This window comes from Salvelinus fontinalis, chromosome 26 (genome assembly GCF_029448725.1).
Source record: "Salvelinus fontinalis isolate EN_2023a chromosome 26, ASM2944872v1, whole genome shotgun sequence".
NCBI classification, from domain to species: domain Eukaryota; kingdom Metazoa; phylum Chordata; class Actinopteri; order Salmoniformes; family Salmonidae; genus Salvelinus; species Salvelinus fontinalis.
The window spans coordinates 28,201,471-28,223,900 of record NC_074690.1 but is presented as its reverse complement, the minus strand read 5'-3'; the positions used below and the strand labels follow the sequence as shown (position 1 = coordinate 28,223,900).

Sequence of the window (22,430 nt, the reverse complement as noted above, 5' to 3'; positions counted from 1 at the left end):
CCTAACCTTAACCCCTTGCCTAGCTAACGTTAGTCATCTAGCCAAAATGAGCAACAACAGATTGTAATTCGTTACATATGTTTTGCAAATTCGTAACATATTGTGAAAAATGGAATTCAGAACATATTGTACGAATTGCAATTTGGAACATTTCATACGGAATAGATGATCGACATCCACAAATGATTACATACCATACGAAAACTAACATAGACTAATTGGAGTGTCCCAGATGTAGTTTACTATGTTACATCAACAACAGCTGACTAAAGACGGGGGAATTCAGATCAAGAAGACGAGACGATATTTGCAGTTTCCACTGTGTGACTCTTTACAATGAGGTGATCAAACGTTGAAACAAAGTTGACAGTTGTTGCAGCAAGGTGTTGTAGAAAACGAGTGTCATGACATATATGCACCAGAAACAAGGTACCATTTGTGACTTGTCAGATAAATATTGAGATGCATCCAGCTGCAGCCCCACAGCAGCCTGTCACTAAAACCAATACTATCGCCATCTACTGGCTGTGGTTAATCCCTACCACATACATGTGAACTCCTTTCATTTCCTAGATTATTTTCTTCCTTTCGTAATTTATTTTCCTTCTTGCTTTCCTTTCCTTTCTACTGGCTGTATTTAATCCCTACCACATACAGGTAACTGTGTGTGTGTGTGTGTGTGTGTGTCTCAGTCACCAGATCTCAACCTAATTGAACACTTGTGGGAGATTCTGGAGCAGTGCTCCACCACCATCAACAAAACACCAAATTATGGAATTTCTTGTGGAAGTATGGTGTCGCTTCCCTCCAACAGAGTTCCAGACAGTTGTAGAATCTATGCCAAGGTTCTGGCGGAAGCTGTTCTGGCGGCTCGTGTTGGCCCAGCACCATATTAAGACAAGTTATGTTGGTGTTTCCTTTATTTTGGCAGTTACCTGTACACGTGAAATCCTACTTTTTTTCTCCTTTTCCACTACTTTTTTCCTAGGTCTTTTTCTTTTCCTACATTCCTCTGCCCTCATTCCTTTCCTAACTTCATTTCCTCTCTACTGGTGGTTAATCCCTACCATATACATGTGATCTCCTCCTTTTCTTTCATATATTCCTTTCCTCACTAACTTTTTTTTGCCTGCTTTCATAGCTTCCTTTCCTTTCCTCCTTATCTTTCTTTTCCTAGCTCATTTACTCCTATTCTAGCTTCAAGTTATTTTCTTTACTCCTTTCTTTCCTCGTTCCCTTTTTTCTTCCTTGCTAGCTTCCTCTCCTTCCCTATCCCCCTTTCCTTATCCCAATTATTTTCCTAGCCCCTTTCCTGCCTGAGATAATCCTGGGAAAGGCAGACAAGAAAGGGAGCTAGGGAAGGAGGTAATTAATCTAGGAAAGAAAAGGAGGAAATTAAAGGAAGAAGGAAAGGGAGCTAGGTAAGAAAGGAAAGGAAGCTAGGAAATTAGAAAAGGAAGGTAGGGAAGGAGGAGAGGAAAAGGAAGCTAGGAAAAGAGGAAAGGAAGCTAAGAAAGGAAAGCAAGCTAGGAAAGGAAAAAGGAGCTAGGAAAGGAAAGGGAGATAAGGAGAGAGGCGAGGACAGGGAAGTAGGGAAGGATAGGAGGAAATCAAGCTAGGAAAGAAGGAAAGGAAAGGGAGCAAGGAAAGGAATCTAGGAAAGGGAACCTAGGAAAAAGAGGAAACGAACTATGAAAGGTAAGGAGATGATTAAGGAGGAGAGGAAATATAAGTAGGGAAGGAAAGGAAGCTAGGAAATGAGGAAAGGAAGCTAGGAAAGGAGGGAAAGAAATGGAGGTAGGGAAGGAAAATCAGTTAGGAAAGGAGGACATTAATTTAGTAAATTAGGAAAGGGAATGGAACAAGGAAAGAGCAAGGAAAGGAAGAATTGAATCTAGGGGGGAAAAGGAGGAGTTCACATGTATGTGGTAGTGATTAACCCCGGCTAGTATGTAGTAGTTTTATTGACAAGCTGGTCTTAGTCACAGGCTGCAGCTGGATACTATTGTTAATATCAGCAAGCTACGCTTGCTATGTGCAGCAAAATAGCTAGTTAGCTCTCTGCTTGGCTAGCTAGCTAGCTGCTTGGCTGAACAAAGAACGTTAGCGCACTGTTCAAGTTTTAGTTTTAAGTTTTAATGTGCGATAACGTTCCGTGTATCAAATTAAAGGACTCATTACATGTTCGTATAACTTGAAGCATAATGTAACATTTTTATCAAAATGTTTCTGTCATTAAAAAGGGTATAATGTGTATTTGCTGTAACATTGAATGTACAGTGTGTCTTTTACCCAAAGCATGTTTTTAACCTACAGGCCACGTATTTCATCTTAGGGACAGTTTAACTGTTTTCTGTACAATAGGAACATGTTGTAGAAATCTCAAGTTTGTGTCAATAGGGATGTGCTGAATTCTCAGAATCTACGGGGTGGTCGTGACACCCTGTCCGACCTATCAGAGCCCGCCCTCTGTGAATATCCCTATAAATTACAGGATTGCTAACAGACAGTGGATCAAGTTTCTTTGCGGCGAGGCCACTCGAAGTTGAACAGAATGATCCAATCTCATTGGAAGTCAAACTCAGACAGAAGCAATCATTCCAGAGTTGATCCTGCAGAACGTACTGTTTGCATTCGAGACTAACTGACGGAGTTTACAATCCATCCCGGCTGGAATCAGAGGGAGAATTTGCTGCACGGAAGAGCTCTCATAGACTTTATTTTCTTGAACTGAGTGAGTGAGACAGACACTTGGACAATGCTCTTTTTCCCAGCTCCATCCCAGCTTTATTCCATCCTAATGGAATCTAACTGGGCAGACAACACCGTATACAAGTAATATTACCCTGTTACATTCTTAATTTCCTCTGAAAGGGGTGTTGTGTGTGTAAAGTACTGGAAGTCCTTGAGTATTACAAATCATGAATTAATACTGTCTCGCTACTGTCCACATTGGATGCTAATTGGTAGCCTAGTTCATGTCTATTCCTGGTTGGTGAGTTCTATAATTTCACGGTTGTGAAAGCCTATGCATCCTTCTCACATTTTCTCTTTCAATGAATAAGAGCACAACATTCTCAAACGCCCTCAGAATGTGGTGGTGTATTTGCCTGAGTTGAGTACGGAAGTTCATTTATATTGACCCGTGGAGCCTCTCACCTGAATACCTGCATTATATCCCTTTGTACCCTGTTTTATATTGAACCATGTTTTATATTGTATCTTTTAACTACCTATTTTTTTAACTTATTTAGTCTAGTAAATTAAACCTTGAATTCATTATTTGTGGCACTGAAGTCATTTGCGAGTGACTCTTTGCTATGAGACTCAAAATTGAGCTCAGGTGCATCATGTTCCCATTTATCATCTTTGAGATGTTTCTTGATTGGAGTCCACCTGTGGTAAATTCAATTGATTAGACATGATTCTGAAAGGCCCACACCTGTCTATATAAGGTTCCACAGTTGACAGTGCATGTCAGAGCAAAAACCAAGCCATGAGGTGAAAGGAATTGTCTGTAGAGCTCCGAGACAGGCTTGTGTCGAGGCACAGATATGGGGAAGGGCAACCAACAAATCTGCAGAATTGGAGGTCCTCAAGACCACAGTACCCTCCATCATTAAATGGAAGAAGTTCGGAACCACCAAGACTCTTCCTAGAGCTGACCGCCTGGCCACACTGAGCAATCCGGGGAGAAACGCCTTGTTCAGGGAGGTGACCAAGAACCCGATGATCACTCTGACAGAGCTCCAGAGGTTCCTCTGTGGAAATGGGAGAATCTTCCAGAAGGACAACCATCTCTGCAGCACTCCACCAATCACACGTTTATGGTAGAGTGGCCAGACAGAAGCCATTCCTCAGTAAAAGGCACATGACAGATCGCTTGGAGTTAGCCAAAAGGCACATAAAGGACTCTCAGACCATCAGAAACAAGATTCTCTGGTCTGATGAAACCAAGATTGAACTCTTTGTCCTGAATGCCAAGATTGTGACACATGGTGGTGGTGGCAGCATCATTCTGTGGGATGTTTTTCAGCTGGCAGGGACTGGGAGACTAGTCAGGATCTAGGGAAATATTAATGGAGAGATCCTAAAAAACAGCATTCTTGTGTTCTCTTTTGGACTCTCTCTGCATTTGGCAATCATCTCTCTGCTGCCACCGGGCACTCGTCTGATTTAAAAACTCGGTCAACCTCTTCCGTGACAATGACATTGTTTCTTCCCTACCACTGTCATCAGAAGACTCTACAATGTCTGGTTCAATTAAAATGTTTTTACCTAAAATCAGGGATTTCCTCAGTCAGCATGCTACATCTTTGTCAATAGCACTATTAACTTCAGGGCAGCAATGTTGAGAGCAGTAGAAAACCTTTTTCAGTTCTTCAAGATCTCTTTCAAAAAAATATCCACAAATACTGAACAGCTCATTTTATAGACAGAAGCAGGCTACATGGCAAACCAATCCGTACTCATCTCTCAGACACCTAGAGGTGTAATTGATAGGCCAGAGAGCCAGCCCAAAGCTATGTGAAGCGCTGACTGAGTCAGAGGTGTGATTCATCTTAGGACAGGGGAGGCTGCACAACAATGTAATATATTCAACAGCTGGGGATGAATGATTAGGCTACAAGCACACTTACAGTAAAGCTGATTCCTTGAAACATTGTGGGAGTTAGAATACAGTTCCTAAATGTTATTGCTACATTTAAATCACCTCTGTGAATGCTTTTCAAAAGACCTTGATCAAGACTCACATTTCTGACAATGATAAAACCATCAATTGAATTGATTAAATTGGCACATGCTGCAAGGACAACCTGTATGTGCTGTGAGGTGAGGTGCAGCAGGGCAGGGCTAGTCATACCTCTCTCCGCATGTCAGACCAAGAACATCCTCCAGATATGAGCCAGAGTCAAACAGCTGCTTGTTCCTATGGATCGGACTACCTCCCAGCACCTCAGACTATATACTTCACTGCCCAGTGATTGCCTAGCTGGAGCGCTTTAAGGTGGCAGCTCCTCATTAGTCCCAGAAACACTCTGGACGGATGACGGGAATAATGAAGAAAGAAGTGTGCTGAAGAGTACTGACTGAAGAGACCCTACAAAAACAATGAATGCCACGCACCAGCATCACCATGGACAGTTTCACCTACGGAACCACAGCTCTGGAGGTCTGTTTCTCAGCCATCAGCAGCCCCATGCTGCTTTCCGCATCTGTTGTAGACCCACTTAGAAACTAAAAGAATACAAACATAAAGTAAATGCCAGTAGAATAGATCAAATATTTTATCAGTTGTGATGTGTGTGTAGCATGAATGTATATGTGTGTGCATGTGTGCTAAGGTGCGTAGAATCAGAGCAGGTGGTCAGTCCAGTTCAAGTGTTCAGCAGTCTGATGGCTTGAAGATAGAAACTGTCTCTGAGCCTGTTGGTATCAGACCTCATGCTCCAATACCGTCTGCCCAATGGTAAGGGAGAGAACAGCTGGGGTGTGTGGGGTCCTTGATGATGCTGCATGATTCCTAAGGCACCGTTTCGAGTAGTTGTGCTGGATGTGTGGGAGCACGGTCCTAGTGATGTACTGGGTCATCTTCACCACCCACTGGAGGGCCTGGTGGTCATGGACGGAGCAATTCCTGTACCAGGCAATGATACAACCAGTCAAGACACTCTCTATGGTGCTGCAGTAGTATTTAGACGCAGGGCTGCATGCTGAATGTTTTCAGCTGCCTTAGGTAGTAAAGATGCTGTTGGGCCCTCTTGACAATAATGGTGGTGGTGTTGGTCCATGACATCGTATTCTAGATTGGGATTGATGAGTTTATTGATTTGTTACCTAGGTCAGGGATGGGCATACACTGTACCCAGTTATATATATGGGATACAATGGTATATATCTTCCAGAGAAATGCTTACAATCATACCCTGGATCTAGTTTTGTCCCATGGAATAGATATTGTGGATCTAAATGTTTTTCCTCATAATCATGCACAATCAGACTACCATCTTATTACATTTGCAATCGCCACAAATAATTTTCTCAGACCCCAACCAAGGATTATCAAAAGCCGTGCTATAAATTTCCAGACAACCCAAAGATTCCAAGATATCCTTCGAGACTCCCTCCACAAACGCAAGGACGTCAGAGTACAAAATCAGTTAACCACCTGAGGATCTAAACTTAGCCTTGTGTAATACTGTAGACAGTCACACCGCTAAAACATTTGTCATAAGAAACTAGCTCCATGGTATACATAAAATGGCTGAGCCCTGAAGCAAACTTTCAGAAGAATGGAACTGAAATGGCTCTCCACAGCTTGGAAAGGCTGTACCGTGCAATATCGAAAAGGCCTCACTGCTGCTCGATCAGCCTACTTTTCCAACCTGATTGAGGAGAATAAAAACAATCCAAAATGTATTTTTGATACCGTCGCAGAGCTAATTAAAAAACAGCCTTCCCCAAGTGAGTATGGCCTTCACTTCAGCAGTGATGTATTTATGAATTTATTTGACAAAAAGACAATGATCCTTATAAAGCAAATTATGGAAGGGGGGGGTTGGAGTTCCTTACTAATTAGTGACCTTAATTCATCAATCAAGTACAAGGGTGCCGCTTTTGACACCATCGATCACCACATTATATTGCAGAGATTGGAAACACTAATTGGTCTACATGGACAAGTTCTCGCTTGGTTTAGATCTTATGTGTCAGAAAAATATCAATTAATCACTGTGGATGGTTTGTCCTCTGACAAATCAATGGTAAGTTTGTGTTCCTCAAGGTTCTCTTTTAGGACCATTATTGTTTTCACTATATATGCTACCCGTTGGAGATTCGGAAACACAATGTCAACTGTCACTGCTATGCAGACGACACAGCTGTACATTTTTTATTTATTTTATTTTATCCCCTTTTCTCCCCAATTTTCGTGGTATCCAATCGCTAGTAATTACTATCTTGTCTCATCGCTACAACTCCCGTACGGGCTCTGGAGAGACAAGGGTCGAAAGTCATGCGTCCTCCGAAGCACAACCCAACCAAGCCGCACTGCTTCTTTAACACAGCGCGCCTCCAACCCGGAAGCCAGCCGCACCAATGTGTCGGAGGAAACACCGTGCACCTGGCCCCCTTGGTTAGCGCGCACTGCGCCCAGCCCGCCACAGGAGTCGCTGGAGCGCGATGAGACAAGGAAATCCCTACCGGCCAAACCCTCCCTAACCCGGACGACGCTAGCCCAATTGTGCGTCACCCCACGGACCTCCCGGTCGCGGCCGGTTGCGACAGAGCCTGGGGGCGAACCCAGAGACTCTGGTGGCGCAGTTAGCACTGCTTTCGACCTTCGTCTCTCCCGAGCCCGTACGGGAGTTGTAGCGATGAGACAAGATAGTAATTACTAGCGATTGGATACCACGAAAATTGGGGGGAAAATGGGATAAAAAATTAAAAATTAAAAAAAATACAGTATATACATATGGGATGAGTAATGCAAGATATGTAAACATCATTAAAGTGGCATTAATAAAGCGACTAGTGATCCATTTGTTAGAGTGGCCAATGATTTCAAGTCTATGTAGGCAGCAGCCTCTCTGTGTTAGTGATGGCTATTTAACAGTCGGATGGCCTTGAGATTGAAACTGTTTTTCAATCTCTCGGTCCCAGCTTGATGCACCTGTACTGACCTTGCCTTCTGGATGGTAACGGTGTGAACAGGCAGTGGCTCGGGTGGTCGTTGTTCTTGATTGTCTTTTTGGCCTTCCTGTGACATCGGGTACTGTAGTTGTCCTGGAGGGCAGGTCGTTGCCCCATGAGTTGTGCAGACCTCACCACCCTCTGGCGAGCCCTGCGGTTGTGGGCGGTGCAGTTGCCATACCAGGCGGTGATACTGCCCGACAGGATGCTCTCAATTGTGCATCTGTAAAAGTTTGTCAGGGTTTCAGGTGACAAGTACAATTTCTTCAGCCTCCTGAGGTTGAAGAGGCGCTGTCTGTGTAGGTGGACCATTTCAGTTTGTCTGTGATGTGTACACCGAGGAACTTAAAACTTTCCACCTTCTCCACTGCTGTCCCTTCGATGTGGATAGGGTGGTGCTCCCTCTGCTGTTTCCTGAAGTCCACAAGCATCTCCTTTGTTTTGTTGACGTGAGAGGTTGTTTTCCTGACACCACACAACGAGTGCCCTCACCTCCTCCCTATAGGCTGTCTTGTCGTTGTTGGTGATCAAGCCTACTACTCGTGTCGTCTGCAAACTTGATGATCGAGTTGGAGGCGTGCATGGCCACGCAGTCATGGGTGAACAGGGAGTACAGAAGGGGGCTGAACACGCACCCTTGTGGGTCCCTAGTGTTGAGAATCAGCAAAGTGGAGATGTTGTTTCCTACCTTCACCACCTGAGGGCGACCCGTCAGGAAGTCCAGGACCCAATCGCAGCGGGGTTGAGACACAGGGCCTCAAGCTTAATGATGAGCTTTGAGGGTACTGTGGTTTTGAATGCTGAGCTGTAGTCAATGAACAGCATTCTTACATACAGTTGAAGTCGGAAGTTTACATATACCTTAGCCAAATACATTTAAACTCAGTTTCACAATTCCTGACATTTAATCCCAGTAAAAATTCCCTGTCTTAGGTCAGTTAGGATCACCACTTTATTTTACGAATGTGAAATGTCAGAATAATAGTAGAGAGAATGATTTATTTCAGCTTTTATTTCTTTCATCACTTTCCCAGTGGGTCAGAAGTTTACACACACTCAATTAGTATTTGGTAGCTTTGCCTTTAAATAGTTTAACTTGGGCCAAACATTTTGGGTAGCCTTCCACAAGCTTCCCACAATAGGTTGGGTGAAGTTTTCCCATTCCTCCTGACAGTGCTGGTGTAACTGAGTCAGGTTTGTAGGCTTCCTTGCTTGCACACGCCTTTTCAGTTCTGCCCACAAATGTTCTATAGGATTGAGGTCAGGGGTTTGTGGTGGCCACTCCAATACCTTCACTTTGTTGTCCTTAAGCCATTTTGCAACAACTTTGGAAGTATGCTTGGGGTCATTGTTCATTTGGAAGACCATTTTGCGACCAAGCTTTAACTTCCTGACTGATGTGTTGAAATGTTGCTTCAATATATCCACATAATTTTCCTACCTCATGATGCCATCTATTTTGTGAAGTGCACCAGTCCCTCCTGCAGCAAAGCACCCACACAACATGATGCTGCCACCCCCGTGCTTCACGGTTGGGATGGTGTTCTTCGGCTTCCAAGCCTCCCCCTTTTTCGTTCAAACATAACGATGGTCATTATGGCCAAGCAGATCTATTTTTGTTTCATCAGACCAGAGGACATTTCTCCAAAAAGTATGATCTTTGTCCCCATGTGCAGTTGCAAACTGTAGTCTGGCTTGTTTTAATGGCGGTTTTGGAGCAGTGGCTTCTTCCTTGCTGAATGGCCTTTCAGGTTATGTCGATATAGGACTTGTTTTACTGTGGATATAGGTACCTGTTTCCTCCAGCATCTTCACAAGGTCCTTTGCTGTTGTCCTGCGATTGATTTGCACTTTTCGCACCAAAGTACGTTCATCTCTAGGAGACAGAACGCGTCTACTTCCTGAGCGGTATGACAGCTGCGTGGTCCCATGGTGTTTATACTTGCGTACTATTGTTTGTACAGATGAACATGGTACCTTCAGGCGTTTGGAAATTTCTCCCAAGGATGAACCAAACGTGCGGAGGTCTACAATCTTTTTTCTGAGGTCTTGGCTGATTTCTTGATTTTCTCATGATATCAAGCAAAGAGGCACTGAGTTTGAAGGTAGGCCTTGAAATACATCCACAGGTACACTTCCAATTGACTCAAATCATGTCAATTAGTCTAGCAGAAGCTGCTAAAGCCAGGACATCATTTTCTGGAATTTTCCAAGCTGTTTAAATGCAGTGTCAACTTAGTGTATGTAAACTTCTGACCCACTGGAATTGTGATATAATTCACTGTAATTTAAATAATCTGTCTGTAAACAATTGTTGGAAAAATGATGTGTCATAAACAAAGTAGATGTCCTAACCGACTTGACAAAACTATAGTTTGTTAACAAGAAATTTGTGGAGTGGTTGAAAAACTAGTTTTAATGGCTCCAACCTAAGTGTATGTAAACTTCCGACTTCAACTGTTTGTATTCCTCTTGTCCAGATGGGATAGAGCAGTCTGCAGTGTAATGGCGATTGCATCGTCTGTGGACCCATTGGGGCAGTATGCAAACTTCAGTGGGTCTAGGGTGACAGGTAAGGTGGAGGTGATATGATCATTGACTAGTCTCTCAAAGCACTTCATGATGACATAAGTGAGTGCTACGGGGTGATAGTCATTCCGTTCAGCTACCTTTGACTTCTTGGGAACAGGAACAATAGTGGCCATCTTGAAGCATGTGGGGACAGCAGACTGGGATAGGGAGAGATTGAATATGTCCGTAAACACATCAGCCAGCTGCTCTGCGCATGCTCTGAGGACACGGCTAGGGATGCCGTCTGGGCGGGCAGCCTTGCGAGGGTTAATACGTTTAAATGTCTTACTCCTGTCAGCCATGGAGAAGGAGAGCCCACAGTACTTGGTTGCGGGCCGCGTCGGTTGCACTGTATTATCGTCAAAGCAGGCAAAGAAGGTGTTTAGTTTGTCTGAAAGCAAGACGTCGGTGTCCATGACGTGGCTAATTTTCTTTTTGTAGTCTGTGAGTGTCTGTAGAGCTTGCCACATACGTCTCGTATCTGAGCCGGTAAATTGTGACTACACTTTGTCCGTATACTGACATTTCACTTGTTTGATTGCCTTGCGGAGGGAATAGCTACATTGTTTCTATTCGGCCTTCCCGGTCATCTTTCCATGGTTAAATGCAATGGTTCGCGCTTTCAGTTTTGTGTGAATGCCGCCATCTATCCAAAGTTTCTGATTAGGGTAGGTTTTAATAGTCACAGTGGTTACAACATCTCCTATGCACTTCCTTAACTCACTCACCGAATCAGCGTATAAATCTATATTATTCTCTGCCACTTTCAGAAAGGCGATATAGATGCGGATTGAGACGTAGCCCATACAATAAAACATCTCAAAATGTTATGAACTTGAAGGTTTCAGTCTGGCCATGATTTCACTTCTGTGGCCATGCAGAGCAGAGGGGGGCTGGGATGGGTAGCCTAAAAGAAAATGGCATATAGGCAACTACAACATTAGCGCTCACATCGTGCCTGTTGAATAGAACTTTACTCTGCTCAACAGTGCAAAATTGAGGGATGAACAAATTTCACAAGCTATATACACCCAATCGCTCATCTTTGAAAGCAAGCTAGCTAATTAAAACTATTGTTTTTCCCTTACAACTTTCCTTGAACCGTTAGCACGTTTTTATATCACATTGGCCAGCAAGCACAAATTCCCTTTGACAGCTAGATTTATTACTGTAGAGACACGTTGTAGTTTGAGAAAGCTTTGTGTTTGTTAACAAAGGGGATGCAGTAGCGTTAGTTCTGGTAGAGCAGTGATTTACTCACTGAGTTATACATGAACTTAGCTACTTCTTATGGATTTACTCCACCGCAGTTACCTACAATAGATAGCTAGCCAAACGTGTTAGTGGCCCATAGGCCTACTCTTGCTGCTGATGTTACTGTAGCACTGCTGTGCATAACATGTCTCCATAAACAACTACGCATCCCAGTTGTGTTGACATTTCACCTATCCATGTCTTCATAGACTTTTGTCACTAGCTAGCTTACAGCTAATGTTAGCTAGGTAGCCATGATGCTAGCTCCTGATAATTCAGCTAACGTGTGCCTTGCCAGGCTGCTTACTATAGCCAAGTGAACTTCAGTAGCTCATCAAAATAATGGCAATTTTCTTACTCACTGTCAGCCCTTCCAACGGCTCCAGATCGAACTAAGTGCATCACAGACAGAAGCCGTATCACCAGGTTGTAAACCGGAGGTAATGAGCCCACACATGTACATGTTTTGTAGGTGGTTCCAAATTAACTAAAGCCAGCCCTCGCAAGACACGTATAGTCAGATCGAAATGTGCGTAATTTTATCTCTTGACTTGACTTAAATCATTGTGCAACTGTAACAGTATAACTTTAAACCGTCCCCTCGCCCCGACACGGGCGCGAACCAGGGACCCTCTGCACACATCGACAACAGTCGCCCACGAAGCATCGTTACCCATCGCTCCACAAAAGCCGCGGCCCTTGCAGAGCAAGGGGAAACCCTACTTAATGTCTCAGAGCAAGTGACGTAACTGATTGAAATGCTACTAGCACGCACCCGCTAACTAGCTAGCCATTTCACATCCGTTACACTCAACCTCCTCCTTTTCCGCAGCAACCAGTGATCCGGGTCACGGCACCAATGTAATAGTAGTAACTTTACGTCGTCCCCTCGCCCTGACACGGGCGCGAACCAGGGACCCTCTGCACACATCAACAACGGTCGCCCACGAAGCACAGTCGTTACCCATCGCTCCACAAAAGCCGCGGCTCTTGCAGAGCAAGGGGCAACCCTACTTAATGTCTCAGAGCAAGTGACGTAACTGATTGAAATGCTACTAGCACGCACCCGCTAACTAGCTAGCCATTTCACATCCGTTACACAACCTTATGGGTAAGCTCCGGGCATACCGTAGTCTTTCAGCTGAAAAAAAAAAAGAGTTAGGTTTAGGCATAAATTTAGCAGTATGATTGGGGTTAGGTTTAGTTGAGGCAGGCAGCAAGGCAGGCAGAAGAGGTGCATTATCAAAGAAAGAAACCAAGTGGAGAGTCAAATAACAGGTTCAACGAGGTGCTGGTGCAACCAAATTAAGTTGAGGTGTGGTTGATGACTCTGTAGGCTGTAGCTAGGAGACCACTGACTGTCGCAGCGAGCATGGGGGGGGGACAGGGTTGTATTCACTACACAGAGGCAAACAGGATGAAATTGTGGGAGATACTAGGTTAACTTGTCCAACAAGAAACGGCAGCTTCCTTTTCCGTTTCAAAACATTTGTTTGTATGACGTGACTAATTAAGATATCTGGTAAACAGATTGAAAAGTACTGGGATCGAATGCTGTCTCATTTTCCAGCAGCGCTGATTCTTGTGGTAGCCTGCTTGTTTTGCTCAAGTTAAACATAGACCCTCGATCTCCTGTGTGCAGTCAAAACATTGTCCCGTCTGAAGTTAGCCACGCTTACCAACCTCATTGTGGGTAGGCAACGTCACAGCCCTATCAGTAGGAGTGTTGGGTAGACTACCTTTTTGATAACCTTTATGGGAATATTTAAATTCATCCTTCACTTGGGACTCCTTGACAATGAATCTGCTGTGCCTCTTGCAATCGATAGTGAATAAATCTTGCTTTTGTGAAGTCTTTATAGAGTTCAGCAGTCATGACGAGTCCAGATCCCCTTACTGATCATAAGCCCCATTTCATGAACAGTTTCTACTTTTAATTTCAAATTCCTCCACCACTTCAAAATTCAATGAGTTAATTTGAAAAAAAAACACGTTTATTTTAGATAGGCCTATAAATAGGGTTATTAAAAATGTCTTCATTGTCATTTGTTGACAGTCTCTGGTCAGTCAGTATCTAGGGTTTCTTCCATTTGCTCCTGTAGAGAAAACACAGCGTTAATAAATAACAATTAAAAACAACTTCAGCATAGGGCTTCATCTTGGAATGTTAATTGAAGCTAAACCGGCCTCTGTAGGTTAAAAGCTGAGGGATGGGGCTGAAGAAATGTAACAACTTAAGTTCATACAGAGCTATTGACACAAGCACTGACAATCCATGATATCAATATTAGTTTTAACCATGTTTTGAGACTATACAGTGTTTGTTTCCATTTACTTTTACAAACATTGGAGTAAAACAAACATATTTTTGGTTCTGAACGAGGTACAATCAATAGATACATGTAATTAATTTGTATGTCCAAAAATGAATTTGGCAATTAACAATTTAAAAAATGGGCAATCTACAGTTGCTACATACATTTTTGGACTTAAAAATGAATTATATGTACCTATTGATTCTGGAAAAATATAACTTATACATGCCTCATGTGGACTGTCGTATCCTATCAGAAGCAAAACTATAAGCTTGTTTTACTCCAATGTTTGTAAAAGTAAATGGAAACAATGTGTAATCTCAAAACATGTTTAAAACTAATGATATCAGATTGTCAGTCCTTGCATCCATAGTTCGGTCTATGAATTTGAGTAGTTACATTTCTCCAGCCTCATACCTCAGCTTTTTACCAAAACGGGGGCAGGGAAAACACTGTTATTGTTTCAACTGCTGATTGACAATTTAACCTTACTTTCTAGAACAGACAGAATGGCGTGACTGGCCATTCATAGAACGCATCCATATCAGTCTAAACCATAAATCAAGGTTGTTATCCTTGCCTCTTGTTTTACCAGATCTGACATAATACCCAGTCCAGGGGTCTTCGTCACCATTCCTCTGGGTGTTCTGCTGTCCAAAAGGCTTGTTTGATGGGTTAGTCTGTGCTCTGTCTGGTGAAGAAACCAGTAACATCATCAGGTATTCAGCATTGAAAACACTAACAATACCGTGGAAAATAGTCAGTAGAATGACTAACATACAGAACAAAAATATAAAAATGCAACATGCAACAATTGCAATGATTTTACTGAGTTACGGTTCATATAAGTAAATCCGTAAATTGAAATAAATTGATTAGACCCAAATCTTTGGATTTCACAAGACTGGGTAGGGGCACAGCTGGTGAGCCAGGCCCAGCCAATCAGAATGGGTTTCCCCCCCAAAAATGATATACAGAAATAATCCTCAGTTTCATCAGCTGTCCGGGTGGCTGGTCTCAGACAATCCTGCAGGTGAAGAAGCCGAATGTGGATGTCCTGGGTAGGTGTGGGTCTGCGGTTGTGAGGCCGGTCGGAAGTACTGCCAAATTCTCGAAAACAACATTGGAGACTGCTTATGGTAGAGAAATGAACATTCAATTCTCTGGCAACAGCTCTGGTGGACATTTCTGCAGTCAGCATGCAAATTGCATCTGTGCCATTGTGTTGTGTGATAAAACTGCACATTTTAAAGTGGCCTTTTGTCCTCAGTGCAAGGTGCACCTGTGTAATGGTCATGCTGTTTAATGAACTTCTTGATTTGCCACACCTGTCAGGCGGATGGATCATCTTGGCAAAAGAGAAATGCTCACTAAAAGGGACGTAAACAAATTTGTGCACAAATTGAGAGAAAATATTTTTTGTTGTATGGAACATTTCTGGGATCTTTTATTTCAGGACCTGAAACATGGGACCAACACTTTACATGTTACGTTTGTATTTTTGTTCAGTATACATACCCTGTGGTCTATTTTGCCATCGTCCCCATTTCTTTGAGTTGTTCAGCCCGTATCCATTATCACAAGTTACATGATCAGGCATGGCCTTGTTTGCTCTCCTGGAATCTGCAGGAGAAAGGTACTATAAAGTGTCATTTTACAGCATCGTTTCAGTGTGTATTTGTGTAAGAATATATCAAAGCAGACAGTAACTTAGACCAAGTTTAGGAATTATCAAAAAGTATGGTATGCCCTCTTTACCCATCTGTCTTCTCTGATTCTGTGGAATGAGACGCTGCTGCGCCTGAGGCTTGATGAGATCGGCGGCCATCTTGGCCACATTTCCCTTATTCAGTCTGCCTGTGGGGCGCTTCCTGAAACTCACTCCGTTTGGCTTCGGCGCCTCACAGTAGCAGTTCCTCTCCTGTAGCTTTGAACACATCAGACCACACGTCTTAAAGTGTCCGTTTGATGAGGGAGCCGTTGGCATCCTAACATCCGCAATCTGCTCGCAGTCCTGTCGACTGGGTACAATAGGCCCAGTCTGTTTGGCAGGTTCCATCACCTCCGCCTCCATTTCCTGGTTGCAGCGACCCGTACAACTGCAGCCAGGCGCTTTGTCTCCTGCTAGGCATTTGGAGGAATATGTTTCAGGGTCATCTGGAGAGCAGGGAGGACTCAGGACCCTGGGCTCTGTAACTTCCAGAGCCTTCTGATTTGGGCTACGTTGAGCCTTGGGTTTCACTGGCCCTTGAGTGCTATTCAATGATCCTTCAACACTTGGGATCATTGCACTTTGGCTTGTAGGAGAACCATACACATTGGCTTTTTCCACAAGCTCCATGTGTAGGTTGTGGCTAGGTTTGAGCTGCCTTTTAATACTGGGAAGAGCTTCAGCGTTCAGCCTCTTTGATGGGATGAATTTATCAATTGGTGTGCTGAAAACTTGCTTATGCTCTACAGTGCCTACTTGATGCTTTCTGTAGTACATTTTTCCCATGTCGGCCAGCAAACAAGAAAAGGGAACATAAGGGGGAAGTGTGTCTACCGATGACAGGGACAACCTTTGAGTTCTCTCGGTTATAGCCAACAGCTGACTAGCTGTGTGGCCTCGACTGACATTCGCATCTGATTCTTTCGCAGTTGACGCTTCGTGATCCAAAAGCCCATTCTGTATCAGCCACTCTGTGGAGGGGACATACGGCGCCAAAGACTGCACTGACCAAACAGACGCATTAGCCTTTTGCTGTATTTGGCTATCATGGAAGGACTCTTGGCATGAAGAAGTATTCACATCAGCCATTTTCTCAGCCTCTTTCACATTTTCTAAAGTCAGCGAAAACCTTAGACTTCTCCTCCTCTCTGTTATAACTATGACCTGACTGTCTGTGAGGTCTTGACTGATGTTGGGAGGATCTGCTTCTTTCTCAGTCACCACAATGCCGTTCTCCATAAGCAACTCTTTGGAGGGGACATACGGGGCCAAAGACTGCACTGACCATACGGACTCATTCAACTTTTTCGGTACCTGACTATAAAAGGACATCTGGCTTTGATTAGGATGATCATCTGACCCTTTTTCAGACAACTCTTGTGCCACATCTTCTGGCGCCATCAGTCCATTCTGTGTCATCCACTCTATAGAGATGCTACGTGAGTGGATGGTCTTTTTTCCTGCAGGTGGGTCTTTGCCAGTACCCTGGCTCCTCACCATCCCCTGGAATCCAGTTTTGGAGGCAATGGGGGAATTAGGTTCTTCTGTGCAGCTCTGTTTCTCTGCTTTGGAGCTTAGAGATGAGGGGGTGGTAGAGTTGGTGCCTCTTCCAAAGTCTGACCTAGCCAAGGGGGAACCATCCTTCACCACTTCAGGTGGTGGTTCAGTCTGCACTTCAGAGTTGACCATCTCTATGGGTGTGGCGTTGTGGTAAAATGTTCTGGACATCCTGCTGTTGTTCTGGTAGGCCATGGCAGCAGGAGGGAATTGGTATTGTCTGTATTCTGCAGGGTGCAGCTGGGAATGAGGAAGAACATAACCTGGAACCTCCATGTATGGGTGGGGAAGGAAAGGTGGCATAACCATTCCCGGCATACCGTAACCTAAATACAAAATTAGAAGGAATGAGTGTCATTGAATCTTTGAATTGTATTGAATAACATTAACTACATTTAAAAAAATGACAGCTGAAAAACATGGGGTTCCTCAAATTATGGAGGTATACATTTTGAGCTGTACAATACATGTAGATCAGAACAAAAATGTGGTTTACTGATCATGAATATTACTTTGTACCGCCAGACTGGACATTATACAGCTTTTATACTACTGCGTAAGAAAAACATATTTAAACTTAGCCATCCCTGGGAATCCTGAGCAGGGGTTGTAGGGCATGGGCCACTCGTAGTGGTAGAGGGGGAGAGGAGGAGGGGGCTGCACATAGAAGTATGGTCGATACTGGTGCACATGAGGATGGGGCTGATGATCAGTCAGATGGGGCCCTGATCCTTCGGGTCCATGCACTGGGTGCCATGTGCCAGGGTTGGGCTGAGGAACTGGCTGGTGTGGCCCAATGTGCCCTGCTGCCACATGTGGTCCATTTTCAAATTGTGTTGCTGCCATACCTAAACTAAGGAAAGAAACAGATGGAAAGTAAAAGGAAATGCATTTAAAAAAAAATCAATGAACAGTCCAACAATTAGTGATGTCACGGAGCGCTGAGGTGTGTCGAAATCGCTAAGCAGTTTACCTCAAAGCAGTGGGCCGATGCCTGTATCACTATCAGAAGCACATGATCAATGACATCTGAAGCTTTGTTTCATCAAACAACCCGATTGGTTCTGTATTGGTTTCGGTAGAAGACAAAAAGTCTACGCTTCGAATGCACTATGGGGTGTGGGACAACTATAAATGTGCCACTAGTGTACACTATGTTGATCAAAGCCTTGAGTAATGAACTTGCAGTATAATACAATTGGATGGAAAGCCTCAACACTTCAGCAAGCTTTGTTTGCCCATCAGTACCAACAAGGTGATTAAGTGAATTCAGGTCATTAAATAATTCCATTGAAAAATAAGTGCATCTTACAAATGGTGACACCACCAATTAACTATAGTTACCGTGAATAAGAAAATAACTGAAATACAGAGCACACAAATGTAAGAAATGACCTGCTCACCACCACAACACTAGATCAGCTTGACTTGCCTCACAACAAACTGATTAAAAGTGTGAGCCAGACACACCTGGCCTTAAGTTGATGATTACCAAAGGTGTGGTTTCAGTTTGAAAAACAGTTCCTGGGATGTCTCGGAAACAACAGTTTTACTTCCAAGCTGATTCGGTAATTTCAGTCATTCTGAAAAAATAAGCACACATCAAAAGTCAACCCTCACCCCATTTTATGAATCTCTTCCAGTGCTTGACTTGGACTAGAACAGGTGCCGGTACTGTTTATATTTAGGTGCAGGAGCTCCACAATACTTTTGAGCTAATAATCTACAAGAGGAACAGGGGCTCCAGTAGTAAAACATGTGAGGTGCCGGTACTCAGCTCCTTAACCAAGTCAAGCACTGGTCTCTCTTTAATCTAAATGCTACATATCTTTCCGACACTTAGAGTATTGCCTTTACAGTACACCCCTCCAAACTCAATTAGGTCATGCATTTGAACAGTTCTTCCTAATCCGCCAAATAATTTGATTAAAGCTATGAGTCATTCAATAACAAGCCTGATTTGTTATACTGTAGTTATTTTTCATTTGCTTTACAAAATAGTTTTGAGTTTACTGTCTCTATTCTCCAAAAATGAAGGTGAAACTTCAGGGGTGTGTACAAGTTACTGGAAGACATGCAACATTTCCCTCATAAAAGTCTTAATTTAATGTCAGAATAAAGAATGCATGTGATTATCTAGAAGTATTCGTACAACCTAGATTGCAAGGCTAATTATGCTGGGCCTAACACGTTTCAATTACTGATCCAATCTGTAGAACACTAACCACAGCTTTCATGAAACTACTGAAGCATCAATCTATTATCCATGTTGATGAATGCAGCCCTGTACTCTTAATGTAAAATGAAAAAACAGGTTTTAAAAGTGTAAGGTTTTATTGACAACACTGTGCAGGCAAGTTTACACAGCGATGTTCAAAATATCTGCATAATAACAAAACGAGACATGTAAACTTCGGCTGGCACTTGAAGCCAAACATCTTCTCTCACCAAGAAATTGCATTTCCACTGCTTTATATTTGTATTGCCTGGGCTTCACCCTCAGTGAACAATACACTGACACTGTAAGAGGAGTTGAAATGCTGTAGAGTAGACTGAGCCTATCCCTCCCAGGTCCAGTTTGGTCTGCTGGTCAACATGGGGTTAGTGTCACAGTATAGTTCGGTTAGGCTGCAGCCCAGGCTGTGATTAGGATCGATGCACAGCGTCCATCAAGGCTACAATCAAGCACTGGAAATGCAGGCATCAACTGTACAGCAAGTTGTTGAACTGCTGCCTTAGATATTATTTTTGTAACACTTATTCAAACATTACGAGTGTCTTAATTTATTATAATGTGCTTGGTGTGCAAGTGAATTTATATATTAGGTCAGGGTTTCCCCAAACTGCTCCTGCTCTTCATGACTTCATTGTGGTCCTCACAGCAGATTTTAAACAGGGTCCTTCAGCTCAGCAGAGTGGGATGGAATCAGAACCTTGTCACGGAGCCAGACAGTCAAGTGAGTGGTGGTCATGTGAAGCCCAGTTCAGTTCAAGGCCCCACAGTCATGTTTTACATCCTCTGGTGGACCCTCTGTTCTCTGGCCTATCCAAGGTTCTTCAGTATTCAGGTGGAGCTTCTCAGAGTGGTATTGCTTGGCCAGCTCCTCCAGGCGGCTCTGGTTGGACTCTGCATTATAGCCCACCACTGTACTAGTGGAGTCATTGAATACGCTGCTGGGCAGAGGAGAGTCCCTCGGCCTCATCCTACCCTGTTGGGGCTGTCTCTGTGGCAGAGGCAGGGGAAGACACTCCCGTCCCAGGGGAAGACACGGTCGTCCCAGGGGAAGACACGTTCGTCTGAGATTAGGGACTCCCTGTCTCCAGGTAGGTTCTCACTGGTTCTGAGCCTGTCCAGGCTGTCGATCAGCTTGTGAACTGTGTGGCTGGGATAAGTTTGAACCTCAGAACAAACATTCTCTCACAACACAGGCCTGCTGCTGGTAGTGGTGGCAGAACTGGACGTCATAGGTTGCAGAGGAGATGTGGGGGTTAAACATCCTACTGTACTCGACAGGCTGTGTCGGCGCCTGTGGAGCCACATACCCCAGATACGGCATATGAAGCCATATATGGACGCCCATAAGGCATAGCTGGAAATTGAAAGAGAGAAAATATTAGAATTCTATTAGAAAATTACATGACACAAATGAATTGACAAAGATTTTTGAAGAAAGTAGCCATTTTACCTGATGGGAGAAGACCATATGGATTGATGTTCCATTGATACATATTATAAAATGGTTGAGTTGGTGGTTGAACATAGAAAAATGGCCTTGTGTGATTAATTATACGGTGTGGTTGCCCAACTCCCATTTAGTGTGAAGGATTATTCATATTTGAGACAAGTGAGAAAATACAGTAGTTGATTGACTTGACACTTCATCCATCACAAAGAATCAATGAGTAATTTTTCAATTTATCAAACTGAGATGGCTAATAAATAAATAACCTTCCATTGCTTTGTCAGGGGCAGAAAGACAGCACAGGATATTATACACCACAATTCTACTGCAAAGAGGAAACTAAAAGTTAAAATGTCAGTTAGCCTACACACATCATTTTATTGTGGTCCCAAGTCAGTGTATAAACTGGTAGTGAGCTGCAGAGGCTAAGCCTTCCAATAAGGCAACAATCTGACTGCATCCATGAACAACAAGAAATATAGGTACAGTATATGCCATTACATTGGCGTTAAACACATGAAAATGAGGTGACTAAAAATTAATAAAGACATAACGTTACAAACCTAACCGTGAACGTAATGGTCAGGGAAAAGTGAGACCGTATATTAAACGAGAGCAAAACAAAACTCACCCATTACTCACCCTCCCCATCAGCTGTATCACCTACGGTGCGTGGGCCATTGCAACACGCGCATCCCACACCAATTAGGGTGTAACGAACTGTGAGCTGACAGTCAAATTAGGCAATTAGTCATTTTCACCACAAGGTGGCACCAAAACTACAAAAATGCGTGTACCGCATCAGCTTTACGACGTTTCTTCAAACCAAGCCATTTTGGCTCCCCTGATCTCTCTTTGAGAATAAGGTTATGGCCATAGAGATAGATAGATGAACTCCTCTTTGTATCTGTGCCAATATAGCATCTGTGACAGCATGGGCAGCGCCATTGAGGTTATTTCTGTCGATGTGCCCTTTGAGCAAGGCACTTAATCTTAATTGCTCCTGTAAGTCGCTCTGGATAAGAGCGTCTGCTAAATGACTAAAATGTTTAAAAAATGTCATCTCCATTTTGACTGATCCCTCCTGATGACTTGGTCAGACATGACTCCAACAGGGTCATCAGAAGGGATCAGCCAATGAAGTTGGAAGTCCCACGAACCCAGTTGACAAAGGCCCCCAGTGTCCGGTCTGGAGCATGAAGTCACAAGCTCTGCTGGGTGGCTACTGCGTAGCAACGTAGCGGTACCAAAAGCCCTTGTCTACCCTAGAAAGCCTATGTAAATTACAATAGTCAGAAAGGCCCCCCAAAAAACATTGACAGCCGTTTTGGGCTCTAAAATGTTTTTATTATGATCAAGTTCGACCCCACAGTGAATTATTTTAAATTGTGCTACAAATCGAGATATATGGAAACCTTCTGACTACTACATTTATCATCACACAGGACCATGTGCTGACACAGACCAATCACAGGCCAGCAGGCTACAAGGAGGCTCCTGTTGACTCTCAGGCAGGGTCGACAATTATCCTTTGCTAGTTACGACCACTTTTACCATGATCCTTAGCGATTTTTGGGTGCCATTCAGCAATATGGCATGTTTCCAATTCAAATACTTCTGGCGTCATGTGCTATCGGGAGTTTTCCT

General features: G+C 43.5%; 1 protein-coding gene across 1 annotated transcript in view; it reads right to left on the bottom strand.

Annotated features, from left to right (window-relative positions):
- The window catches only part of LOC129824604 (uncharacterized), a 36,135-nt gene extending 18,713 nt beyond the window's left edge, over positions 1 to 17,422 (bottom strand). Inside the window, exons 1-3 of the mRNA XM_055884288.1 lie at positions 15,591 to 17,422; positions 15,351 to 15,455; positions 14,413 to 14,523 (exon numbers count right to left, since the gene is read on the bottom strand). Coding sequence (XP_055740263.1) covers positions 14,413 to 14,523; positions 15,351 to 15,455; positions 15,591 to 17,418 — 2,044 coding nt within the window. The 5' untranslated portion in view covers positions 17,419 to 17,422. The remainder of the gene's footprint in view (positions 1 to 14,412; positions 14,524 to 15,350; positions 15,456 to 15,590) is intronic.
- Between the last annotated feature and the right edge of the window lie 5,008 nt (positions 17,423 to 22,430).